The following is a 12669-nucleotide window of genomic DNA, read 5'->3' as shown; positions in this document are numbered from 1 at the left end:
TTAGAAATAAATAAGATGTTTTAATTTGTGAGTCCAAGTATTAATTTCTACTTTTACACTTTTCTTCCTTTAGAAAACTGTACAAGCGATACGCCTTCCTCCGCTGTGATGACGAGAAGGAGCAGTTTCTCTACCACCTCCTGTCCTTTAACGCTGTGGATTACTTTTGTTTCACTAACGTCTTTACGACCATCAGTGAGTTCTATTTTGAATACCAAACAGCCCTTCAACTCTGTCAATAAACTACCTGTTTTACTCATGACAATTCTCTGCTCTGTCTCCCAGTGATCCCCTACCACGTGGTGGTGGTTGCCAGTAAGAAGCTGGGGGGCTCCATGTTCACGGCCAACCCCTGGGTTTGTGTTGCTGGTGAGCTTGCAGAGACCGGAGTCCTGCAGGTCCCCAGAAACACTCTGGAGATCACTTTTGAGGTTGGTGACATTCCACATTATTACAACTTAAGACTTTATTTAGCTTTTTAATTCCTAAATGTTGATGTACATTCAAACAGTGTAGGAACCACAGTAAGTGGTACCATCACAAAACATGTGGATATTACTACAATACATACAAGTGCTTAAAAGAGCAGGTTTTAAACAAGCCGGCTGTCGAGCCTGATATCTAAACCACATCTGGCGCATTTTCACTGCAGGGCCTCGGGCGGCTTAGTACGGTATAGTTAAGTCTTGGTAGGTCAGGCTAACTTTATTATGGCGCATTTCCACTGCAGCGCGTAGTAATAGTTTGAAAGTAAAACTGAAACTGAGCAGAGCTGAAATGTCAGCGTTAACACTTCATTGCACAGAATAATGTCAGGTCGGTGTTGGAATTAGGCTTGAAACGAGGCAACAAAATAGGTTGCCATCATTGTTGTCTTGTGATGAAAAACCTGTATGATCATCTAACTTTATATTATATCAAATAAGTGATCAAAATGATAACCAAAGCTATGAAAATAAGACCAATGTTTAATACACAGGAGTTATTCTTACATTAACAATATGAGTTGAGGTCTTTTTTTTGACATCACCATGCTTCTCTCTCTTAGTGTCAGAACCTGGGGAAGCTCACCACGGTGCAGATGGGTCACGACAACTCGGGGCTCTACGCTAAGTGGCTCGTGGAGTGTGTTGTTGTCCGCAACGAGATAACGGGGCACACTTACAAGTAAGAGCGTATTTTCAGCTTCATCTACTGTGATATTGTCTTGGCTGCGCAGTTCTTAAAGTTGATGTTTGCTGTGCAGGTTCCCGTGTGGCCGCTGGTTGGGGAAGGGTGTGGATGACGGCAGTCTGGAGAGGATCCTGGTGGGAGAGTTGATGACCCCCAGCTCAGAGAATGATGAGAGGATGTGCCGCACCCCCCCAATGCAGCAGTCCCCTGGGATGATGAGGAGGTTTGTCACCATCTCGCCAAACAGCAAACCAAGTAAGTCACTCAACTTCACAACCATAAAATGAACTGCTAGATAATAAGTGTTTGAGGACTTTTTGTTATATTCTAGTTGATGTGTATCTATCCAAATTGAGATTCAATTGTTATCTTAAAGAATTGGACCACCGTCTGCCCCCTTCTCACTAATGCTTGCAGCCTTGTTCTTAAAGGTCTCCTATTAAACTATGTTTAGGCATATATTATAGGTCTCAGATATATAAAAAAAACATATCTATGAAGTGTTTTGCTCAAAATACCAAACGGATCACCAATTCTAGTCATGCCCTGATACCCCTCTATTTCAGCCCCGTTAGAGAAGTGCTGAATACGGGTCCGTAGCTTTATTAAAAGTATTTTTATATCCTGCTTCTTTACACATACTCTCTCCAGTACAGCGTTAGCTCTGAGTGTTAGCGGTGCTTGCTAATGTAAACACAGACCATATTACTTCCAAAACACGCATTGTTTCTGATAGCGACGTTTCTGATAGGGCCGTGGGTGGCCAGCCCACATTTTCGATATTACGTCATATCGGATGCAAATCTGGATCAGCTCCGTTGTACCCCCGTTTTTAGAGATGTGGGTAAGGAGGAAAAGGGAGATGGTTGTATTTTCGGACACTTTGTGAGTCTACTGACACACCAGGGACACATATCTATGTATAAAAGACATCAAAAAGTGCATTTTGTATGATCGGGGGGACCTTTAATGCTTTCACAATGACAAATGTATTTGAAAATGTCCCTTTGTGTGCCAATATTGTCTCACAGCATTTTTGTTTGCCTTTTTTCTTCTTATCCAGAGTTAAACACAGGTCAGATCCAGGAGGGAGTGGGAGAGGCCATCAATGGGATTGTGAAGCACTTCCACAAGCCGGAGAAGGAGGTGAGAGACGCAAGTCTAGACGGGCCCCAACATGTAGTTCTATTATTCATAACAAATGAAGAAAAGCTGCTTAATGCTCTGGTGGTTCCAAAGCCCCTCTCTTACTGTGGGCTATGTGGAGGATTCACATTGTTGAAACATATTAAAGAAGACTGGTTTCAGAAAGAAGACATTTTGCTTGATCCCTTTTCAAGGCATAGAAATATGTGTTTCTGTCATGAGGGCACTGATAATCACACTAACCATGATAATTACTACATATTAAGGCACAAAGGGTGATTATTATAATTCAGAGGATACCAATTGTGACTGCTGATTATAGGTTTTACTATTTATTCATTGTGAAGGCAAGGCACAAAGTATTCTTACAGGGAAATCCCCCTCACTCTTCTTTACTCCACCTATTTACAGAATATTGAAGAGAGATTTGATTTTAGTGAACATAACTGGATCGAAGAAGCCATCAAATATTGAGTCTAGTCATAGTCATATTTATCAGAAAACACCACATTATTATCAGTTCTGACTTTTGTTCCTTCTCTCCACAGAGAGGCAGTCTGACCCTTCTCCTCTGCGGGGAGTACGGCCTCGTCTGGGCTCTGGAGCAAGTTTTTCAACATGGTTTTAAATCCCCCCGACTCTTTAAGAACATTTTCATCTGGGACCTCTTAGGTAAAGACTTAATGTCATTACTCACTTACAGTATATTACTTAAGCCATAATGTGATATTCCTTCCAAAACCTACATTTTTGTATTATCAAACATTATTTAGATTTATTAACCTTTAAGTATCACTATAGAAACTGATTTGTCATTTTTTTTTTTTACTTTAACAGAAAAGTCACAAGTGTACTTTGAAAGTGCGGAGCAGCGGGAGGCGACACCAGATGAAAACTGGCAAACCCGAGTGCGTCACTTCTGCCGCTTCATGCGCGCCATCAACAACACCTCCAGAAACATCGGCAAGGACGGGAAGTTCCAGATGCTCGTCTGTCTGGGGGCAAGGTATGTCCACAGACTCATATTTAGATCAAGTGGATTTTTTTATTGTTAAAGGAAGTTTAGTCTTCAGGATAGATGTGTTGAAACCTGCATACTAAACCCAATACTAAGGCTCCAGAGTTCCCCTCCTGAGAATACTAAAGACTTTGGGGTGTTTGGGTAGCAGGTATTAATGGTGAGTATAGACATGTCAGCATTGTAATCCCTTAATGCGCAACCATAAATCAAGCTTCAGCTTCAAAGACACTAATCAATCTGTCTTGCTGAAATGTCTTTGGTTACATCACTGAACCCCTAACTGATGTACATGCTTCGCTTTGTATGTGACACATCATCCTGACTGGCAAGGAGTCAAACAAAAAGTATTTCTCCTTTAAATGATTCTAGATATTTAATTGTTTTTCTTACGATCTTCCTGTGTTGAAGATGGTTCTGTGCATTGTAGGCAGTGCTTTTACCATGTTTCTATATATGACCCCTCTGTTCAAAACAGTTGTACTGCAGCAATTTCTTAATCAATATTCAACAGTGAAAAAATGTATGGCCAACCATTTAGATACTAGATGACTTCTTTTAATCTTTTAAGTAGATACTACTTCACAATCCTCTGCTTAATAAAATTGTTTTGGACTGTTGGTAATACGAAAAAAGGTAATTTGAAGAAAAGGATTCTACCATCATGAAAATAATAGTTTATTGCAGCACCATACATTTTCAACAGGCCTTTTAAAGACATTTTCAAATACAGATTAATGTTTTTCACATTGATATTAGCTTTATGATATAATGATAATATGATATTAACACTCTCATAGTTCTAAATTGTTATATATTGAAAAGTTGCAACAGGCAATACATGTTGGAAGTCTCCACTGTTTTTCTGTTATGTTGAATCCACACACGTCTTCTTCTCTCAGGGATCACTTGCTGCATCACTGGATCGCTCTGCTCGCAGACTGTCCAATCACGGCTCAGATGTATGAAGACACCGCTCTGATGAAGGACCTCTCGTTGGTAAACTCTCTCATTAGAGTACTACAGACTCTGCAGGAGTTCAACATCACCCTGGAGGCTTCACTTGTCAAAGGTGTTGGTATCTAAAACAAACCAACTCCCCACCAGGACGATCACTGGGGACCACTAAAAAGAGTAACTGAACCTTTTTTATGCAGGAAAAGACTTGAAAAAAAGACATTTTCTGGCTTATATTAAAGCTACTGTTACATTTGCCATATATTAAGTGCAATGAGCCTTTCAAGATATGTTGTCATTTTTATCCTTGATGATGTGGCCATTAGATGTTAAAAATATGTTTTCTATTATGAACCATCATTTTCACATTATTGACAATGACCTACTTGTGCTATAATGTTTTACTGAAAGCTAAATATTTTCATTTTTATCGTGAACTGCTGACAATGGATATATTTGAAGGAAAGCAACGATCAAAACTGTTAATATATTTTCAGAGAATAAAAGTATTATTTTGTTAAATCAGTGAAGTTGCTTGCCCTGTTGTCAACTCAGATTCAAATGTCATAACACAGAGCTTAAAGCAAATGATGTAGAAGTATGCTTTATAAGTAAGTATGTGTTTGACAGGGGGTTTGTAGTGTATAAAGGGATTTATGTACATGGAAACAAAAAGGCTGTTACATTTGGGCTTTCCTTGAGAAATGTAATAGTGTGCAGATGTTTAACATGGAATACCTATAGCAGAGAAAATCATCCTTTTTGCATGACAAAAAGACTGTGTGGATTAACCCTGCATCCAGTGATGACCAGTGTATTCAGCTGGATGAGGAAAGTACCCCAAGTCTTTTGGCTTTTTGTGTTCGTAAAACAAGTCCTCGAAGACACGCTTGACCCATTTTTCTGTGCAAAGTTGATCACAATGAAAGCCTTCATGTAAATACCTTCAACCCTTTCCTCCATCATCCCAGCTCTCACACTACGTCTGCCCTGTTCTCTGAATAAAAACAGTGTGGTGATCTTTGTCCACTCTTCGTGATGAAGGATGATCTCCTGCTTCACATGTGAGGAGGAAAAAGGACAGCTCCTTCCCGCTCCTGATTTTGTCATCATGGTTTCTTGCTATGCAATATCCACAACAGAAAATTCAAACTCCATACCGGGGTGTCTTGACGTGTTAACGGGCCCTTCTCCGTTACATACTTTGAACTGTGCAGAACAAGAGATTTAATATGTGAAGGACTTATTTTCTGTGCCAGCAATGTCTGGAATAACTGTGTTGTACTCGTCTGTGTACGACCCACACATGAGCATCTTGGGAGATATATATATATTTTTTTCCAATACTGTTGTACATTTATTGAAATAGCTGTGTAATGTAGTGTTTACTAAGTGAGCAACAGTGTACAGTGTACAAATACATTAAGAATAAAGCATCAGTAATGCATTCAAGTGGATTAAATTGTATAAGATTCAACCAGTTTTTCATGAATAGCTTTAAGTTCTACATGTGCCTTCTCATCTGAAAAAGTGTGGTTAAAAAATGCACATGCCGACTATAAATAAAATACACTAAATTGTTCAGATAAAACCATTGGAAAAAACAAGCTAAATTGATATGTGAAGTTCGGCTTCAAAACAATGATGATTTTGTAATCATTTTCTTAGATTGATTAGACACTTTTATTAAACAAGTCATCAAATAATTATAATAACTAAGTTCTAATGTGAACCCTAAATCAAATGTTCTCTAAAGGTTGTCTTCAAAAGCTAAATATCCCATAAAAAACTAACTGTAGTGTCAATCTAATTATAGTCACTTTTGTGTCAAAATTCAGTTGAAAAGTAACACACAAGTGATTTAACCGTATACACGCTGTTGAATGCGCTTTCTCAGCTGAGAACATGTAAACAAACTCGTTCGCGCCATGTCATATAGCTGTGTTTGTTTAAAGCCTTCAACCAGGGGGTTTATGGGATTTTGAGTTTAAGGGAAATCAGCTAACAACTGTGACGGCACAAAGATCTCCCGCTCATTTACTACGCTTCCCGTCATTCATATCGTGTGAAGAGTACCGAGGACAGCAGCGATTGGTTAAACCCAGGTTCAAACCCAACGGCTGCACTCCTTATATGGTCATTGTACGCCCGGCCCTTTCATTCATGCTAATGATATTCTAATAGACAGCTGTATGCAGTTGTAGTAAGAGCATGCGCAGTGCGTTCCAAGAATACGGCGAAGATTCAAAGTTTTTGTTCAGTAAGTGCAATTTAATTTCTCTTGTAAAGGAATGATATTTGTAGTATTTTACTGGTTTGTTATATGCGAAGAGACTGATGGTATTGTGGTGTGGTCGTAGCTTGACGTGAACGTGTGCAGCTAAATGTGTAAAGACTAACCGACAATGGGATAACGTGGAAGTGAACGAGAGCGTGGCGTGGTAATGGTAGCTACGTCGGCTAGCTAGCATGCTAACAGCTAACAACAATGAACCGTATCTGCCGCTCTAGCGGGCAAAAGTTTGAATTTAAAGGGAATTATGTATTCATTGTAACTGATCTGTATTTTATTAAAATCCCGACAACATACACGAATTGCACTAAGTTGGGGATTGTGTGTTATTCGGACACGGCGTGTTACACATATTTCAGCCCCGGTAGCTTTTTGTTTCTTCACTTCAGAAAGCGCTGCTGCTGCCCGCTTTTTGTTTCGGGTTTCCCCTACAAACAAATCCTCAACTGAGCAGTATGCTTAGACCAACCATTTTAATTGTATTGAGAATGATAAATAATCAACATTTCCAATGTACTGGCTGTTGTTCCGAAAAGTATATAAAAACATAAGAACCAGTTACCGATAGTAAAGCGCTATGTTGTGGGTGTGGAACGCTTACCGTGTGGCGTGAATGTGTGTAAACGTTTGGGAGCCTGCATCCGTTGCTACCGCACCAAATGTAACACGTTTTGTTTATTCAACACAACTTAGTAAGTTTTAAACGTTTATGAAATGTCAGTGTTGTATTTTTTGTTGTTTTGGTGTTCCCGCTACTTTGCTTTGAATTCCATAAGATAGTTCGACGTTTTTCTTTAGCAAAACGCTAGTTCAGCTGTCAATGCACTTCAAATACAATATACTGCTAACTCAAATGTGTGTTTCATACACGATTTGTGTTAAAAAATGATACGTTAAGAGTGGTTTTGTTTATCTGTATGTATAGGGACCGCCCCCTTCTCGGTAGTAGAAAGCACAACTGACTGCACCCACGGTGATATTACAAAGAGATTTAACGATCGTTCTGGTTTACTTTTCCAGATTACTGCCATAACCAACCAACAAACGTAATATGTTTGGCTTTCACAAGTCAAAGATCTACCGGAGTAACGAAGGCTGTTGCATCTGCAAGACCAAGTCCTCCAGCTCACGCTTCACAGACAGCAGTCGATATGAAGAGACATTCGAGCTCTGTTTTGGGTAAAAGCTCTCATTCATTCAATGTTTGGTTGTATTGTGTCATCTTGTTTTCCCTTTCATTGTGTAAATTAATAAAACAGGAATTTGGGTGACAAGTTTTAAGCAATACCACTTTAATACTTTTTTTAAAGGCTGTCAGAAGATCGTGTTGGAGACATTTGCAATGCCTGTGTGTTGCTCGTGAAGAGGTGGAAGAAGTTACCAAATGGCTCCAAGAAAAACTGGAATCATGTAAGTCTCGTCTGCTAAGAGTAATGAGAATCAAATGTGTCTGACTGTCACAAGAAGGCTTTATATTGACCTGATGTTTCACCTGACCTGGCTCAGGTGGTGGATGCAAGAGCTGGACCAGGCTTCAAGATGACTAAACCCAAGAAGATCAAGAACAGTGATGGGAAGAAGAAAAGCAAGCTCAAGAAGCTCCACAAGTTAAAGAGACTAAGTAAGTTGTTTTAACTATATTAGCTTCTAACATGCATGTGTTGTGAGATTCTTTTGGGTGATATAAATAGATTTGAAACTCACCAGATATGGAATATTTGTTGACAAAAAATGCAAGTGCATGTTCAAGGAAAAAATGGTGCTATATCAAAATGACACAATGCATGCAATCTCACTCTATGTAAACATTGGGTGTGTTGTGGATGTCTGTTCAGCCGGGCCAAAAATCACTGCTTTAGCAGCATCTTGTGGATCTTTGGGTTTGGTGACTATAACTGATATTTTTTGGTTTTCATCTAGGCTGAACCCAATAGCCAGTTAAAAGGGGTGAATAAATGATTGATTAATTAAAGAAAACATACAGATTCTGCCTTTTCGATGTGATCTTGTTGGATGCCAACAGCAGTTATTATTCTATGATTTTTAACCGAACTTGTTTGGGTATTGGACTGTTGTCAGACAAAACAAGCAGTTAAGATGTCTTTACATGGGTTTAAGGAATTTGTTTGGGGATTTTACTATTTTCTGATTATTTATTTTTTTAGACACGATTGTGTTAGGAAAAAATCTCCTAAATTTGAAGGCAATTTCTAAAAAGCATTTCTTTTATTTCCCTAGCTGACTCAGATGCACTCAGCACCACCTCCAGTGTGTCTCCTGCCCAGTCCCCCAGTTACAGCAACCTATCAGATGACGGCTCAGACATCGAGTCCAAACAGAGACGCCCCTCTCCGTCCAGCTTCTCTTTTCTGGACCGTTCCTACTGGAAAAGGTGCGCACTCATTAATCCGATTTGAGTTTCACAAAGTAACAGGATAAATGTTTAAGCGATTTTGCACCCTTTGAATATCATCCATAACTAAAAGGTCATTCCCCCCCCATGTTTTAGGCAAAAGGTGTGCTGTGGGATTGTCTATAAGGGGCGGTTTGGAGAGGTGATCATTGATCCTCGTCTCTTCAAACCCTGCTGCAGTTCCAAAAAACTGGCATCCACGCAAGTGGCTGCACACCTTCCAGACACACTTCCTCCACAACTGCCAGAAGTCATCAAAGAAACCTGGTGATTGCTTTTGTTGAATCCCCCTGTAGGGGTATCCATGGCATCCTCCTGGATTTGTCTCCAGTGGCAGACCTCCTAATTTCCACTCTCCCAACTAGATTAGTTATTTAGATATTTCTTTTCTATGTATTGTTCCTTTTTTATATGGGTATTTTTTAACTTTTGTATAGAGTTGATTTCTTTTCTTTTTTATAGAAAGCAAAAAGCAACAAAAAAAACGTACACGGGCATTAGTGTTATTTATAGGCTGCGGAAGCAAATTGTGTCAAGGCTCCATTTTTGATTCAAATTGTTTTTGCATATTTTGTATTAAGTGATCAATGTTTTGTAAATACTTTGTCAACTTTTCATACATATCAAGACTGTTTTATTATTTTTCATAATTTGTCTGATTGTCAGTGTGTGTATGAAAGCCACCAGCTATTCTAATACCAGCTTTTTTGTCTGTTGAAGTGGCTCTTCAACATGTTGCTGCAACGTTTAGTTTTATCCGTTTGTTCCATATGGGCGAATGTGAGTCTGTAGAATTTTTAGTGCACAGAAAAACGGTTTGGTAGCCCAGGGATAATGATTGCAACAGTCCTCTATGAATTTAATGTCTGTGTGTATAGATAAGAACATTTTGACATTGTCACATCTTGAGCATGCCACAAGTTTTAACCACTCACATTTTTCATCAATTGCTGCACATCGACTCGGATAGATGTGGTTAGATCATGCATGCAGTACATTCCTCCGCCCTTTGAAATGACGAAAGTAATATATTTATTTCTTTTGTAAAGCCTCCAATGAAATGAAAATGCATGTTGTAAAACAAATGGATTTTGTAAATACACAGTATTTTGGCTTCTAGTACAACCAAACTTTTTTTCAACTACAGGAATAGCAAATCAATACTTCCTTGAGAAAAAAAAAGATGTTTGTTAGTCTGAAAGGTGCTGAAAACAAGTACTTTTACACTTAACCAGATATTGGGGTTTATCTCATCCCATCTCATTTTGTCAGACATATTTCTGTAAAGGTTTTCGAAGCTGTAACCTATGCTCTTCAGAATTATGTGTAAACTGCAGGGAACAGTATATTTAATCGCAGCATCAGGGAGCTGCAATAATCCTTTTTTTGTTTGATTTCTAATGTCATGCAATGGTCAGAAACTGAACCTTTGTTTATGTTAGAGAAAATGTGATTGCCATTTATGTGATTTATCTTCAGAAGCAATTGTCAAAGTTCAAACTATGCAGACATTTTGAATGTGAGAAGTGCTCTGGGGCGGTCTATCACACCTGCTATTACAGTATCAAGTGATGGATCCTTATTCAACCAAATTGACTTGTGAACAGTATCCATTATGTCAGCAATATTTAACATTTCTATAATCAAAATTCACAATTGTCTCAAGATATTTCTTTTGTATGTCATGTAAAAAATAATGCTCAGTTAATTGCACAGTTTAAGCCATTGTGCGTACTGTCTGAATTTCATACTGTCAAGACACGGTTTCAGTTAGCTTTTTTTGCATTAATGTAAGCAATACCAACTTCATGAATTGACAGGCAATGCTCTGTAAAGTTGCTTAATATATAAACTTTTCTGCGGCAGGGTAGTTAAATGCTGAACATGTTTTATGATTATAATTAAAAGGAGAAGTGCTGCTCCCTTTTAAACTGGGAAATAAGCTTGTTTTTGTCCTTAGGGAGTTGCCATATTGTTTTTGCGAGGTACATTTGGGATGTGAGGTGTGCCTTAATGAATTACCTGACCTTGTCATGATTCTCATGTAATTTATATTTATTTATTGCAAAACCTTTTTTTAAACTGACATTTTGATAACTGGTATAGAGCCTTTTCAGAAAGTCTTTTTAATTGTGTGCACTTCCTTCGAACATGCAATGTAGATGTTTTTAATACTTTTTTTGTATACTGTACCACAAAGTAGATCTGTAATAAAACATGAAAAATAAAAAGCTGGATTGTCATTATTTTGTGCGCCGATAGGTGGTGCACAAGAGCAATATAAGTAAGGCAGATATTAATCAACGAGGTAATGCACATTGAACACTGGAGCAGTTTTCTGTCGTAACACTACAGGCCTACAGGCTAATTGTGTTTTTTTTGTGTAATACCAAATTATGCGACTCAATTAGTAACTCAGTTGTATTGTGGTTGGAGAAGTTCTATTATACATCTTACATAATGTATTGATATGGCTTGCCATCTGCTACTCGAAAAATAATCGAGTCTTTACTTTCATTTTTAAGCTTCTATGTTTATTTGACCGCTGGAATTATGAACCAAGACTTGATTGACAATGACCATAGTTAAATATTTTTTTCAGTTAAACAACAAATGTGAAGATTGTAATGCTGCTGCCATGACTACATTTTCCTTATTATACTCACTTAATTCTACTTAAACATTTTATATGCAGGATTGTGTAGCGTTTTTCAAGCAAGCCTTCTTTGTGAAGGATCTTGACACTTCTTTAATCATTGCTGATTTCTGTTGACAGAACTGAGCAATGTTGAAGACAGCAGCGAGAAGAGCCCGAGCTGTGTGTAAATTCAAACGTAGTTAAAATATTATTAAGCTGCTTCTTCTGTGTATTTTAGCTGCCATATCTTTGTATTTGATTAACCTGTACAGCTAACAACATTATTAAAATGTACGATCCATCAGTTCAAGCTGTTGTAAATTAGACAAGATAAACGTGTGTTGCCTAGCAACGACGTTGTTTGGCTTATTTTGATATCCATCCCTCCAGAACAATTTTACATAACTAGTTGTATTGGTAGGCTAAGTTAGCGAACCTATCACTGAATAACATCTCTCATATCATTTTGTTCGGTCTTTCTATCACAGTATTTTAGCATGTACGACGTTGAAACAGATGCCAAAGGCCATGTTTGCAAGTGTTCACTATGTAAAGCATCACCATCACGGCATGTTTTACCAAGTAATTTCCGGTCATACCTTCCATAATACAATCCTAAATGTTAGTTTACAGAGGTTGTATCACGTGACTATGTTATTACATAGGGCCTAGTAAAAAGTGGGAAGTATTTTATAATGTTTGTTTCGATCAATCATAGCCTATAGACTATGCTGTTTTTTTTTTTTTTTTTTAGCTGTTTGAGTAATGATAATGAGCTTTTAGTATTAATGTTTGGTTATTATACGCACTAGTCAAATAAGCCGGTGCACAAAGACATTTCCGGTCTTGCATTGGCTATTTGACCGACTTTACGCATGCTCTGCTTCAAAAACACGGCTTTTTTCACTCACATGTACGCGCACCGGCGCATGCACGCTCTTATTCTCTCTCTCTTTCTCACTCACACACACACACACACACACGCACGCACGCACGCACGCACGCACACACACACACACACACACACACAC

General features: G+C 38.4%; 2 protein-coding genes across 5 annotated transcripts in view; both read left to right on the top strand.

Moving 5' to 3' along the window:
- The window catches only part of dennd5a (DENN/MADD domain containing 5A), a 37557-nt gene extending 32741 nt beyond the window's left edge, over positions 1–4816 (top strand). For all 4 annotated transcript variants that reach the window (XM_034111104.2, XM_034111100.2, XM_034111116.2 and 1 more), the window contains 8 exons: positions 74–195; positions 286–431; positions 1049–1167; positions 1247–1428; positions 2237–2319; positions 2868–2991; positions 3157–3325; positions 4240–4816. In XM_034111104.2, coding sequence (XP_033966995.1) covers positions 74–195; positions 286–431; positions 1049–1167; positions 1247–1428; positions 2237–2319; positions 2868–2991; positions 3157–3325; positions 4240–4423 — 1129 coding nt within the window. In that variant the 3' untranslated portion in view covers positions 4424–4816. The remainder of the gene's footprint in view (positions 1–73; positions 196–285; positions 432–1048; positions 1168–1246; positions 1429–2236; positions 2320–2867; positions 2992–3156; positions 3326–4239) is intronic.
- A 1652-nt stretch (positions 4817–6468) lies between these two features.
- sinhcafl (SIN3-HDAC complex associated factor, like) lies at positions 6469–11222 on the top strand. Its single transcript, XM_034104754.2, has 6 exons — positions 6469–6554; positions 7608–7766; positions 7898–7997; positions 8094–8208; positions 8826–8979; positions 9097–11222. The coding sequence occupies exons 2-6, from the start codon at positions 7639–7641 to the stop codon at positions 9269–9271; spliced, it is 672 nt and encodes a 223-aa protein (XP_033960645.1). The 5' UTR covers positions 6469–6554; positions 7608–7638; the 3' UTR covers positions 9272–11222.
- The last annotated feature ends 1447 nt before the right edge of the window (positions 11223–12669 follow it).

The sequence above is a fragment of the Pseudochaenichthys georgianus genome, chromosome 3 (assembly GCF_902827115.2).
Source record: "Pseudochaenichthys georgianus chromosome 3, fPseGeo1.2, whole genome shotgun sequence".
Taxonomy (NCBI): Eukaryota; Metazoa; Chordata; class Actinopteri; order Perciformes; family Channichthyidae; genus Pseudochaenichthys; species Pseudochaenichthys georgianus.
This window is presented reverse-complemented; position numbering and strand designations above follow the sequence as displayed.

Excerpts from the sequence above, each read along its gene's own strand:
- sinhcafl (XM_034104754.2), top strand. The coding sequence starts at position 7,639 with ATGTTTGGCTTTCACAAGTCAAAGATCTACCGGAGTAACGAAGGCTGT. Across the intron at positions 7,767-7,897 it reads ACATTCGAGCTCTGTTTTGG|GCTGTCAGAAGATCGTGTTG; the intron begins GTAAAAGCTCTC and ends CTTTTTTTAAAG. Across the intron at positions 8,209-8,825 it reads CCACAAGTTAAAGAGACTAA|CTGACTCAGATGCACTCAGC; the intron begins GTAAGTTGTTTT and ends TTATTTCCCTAG.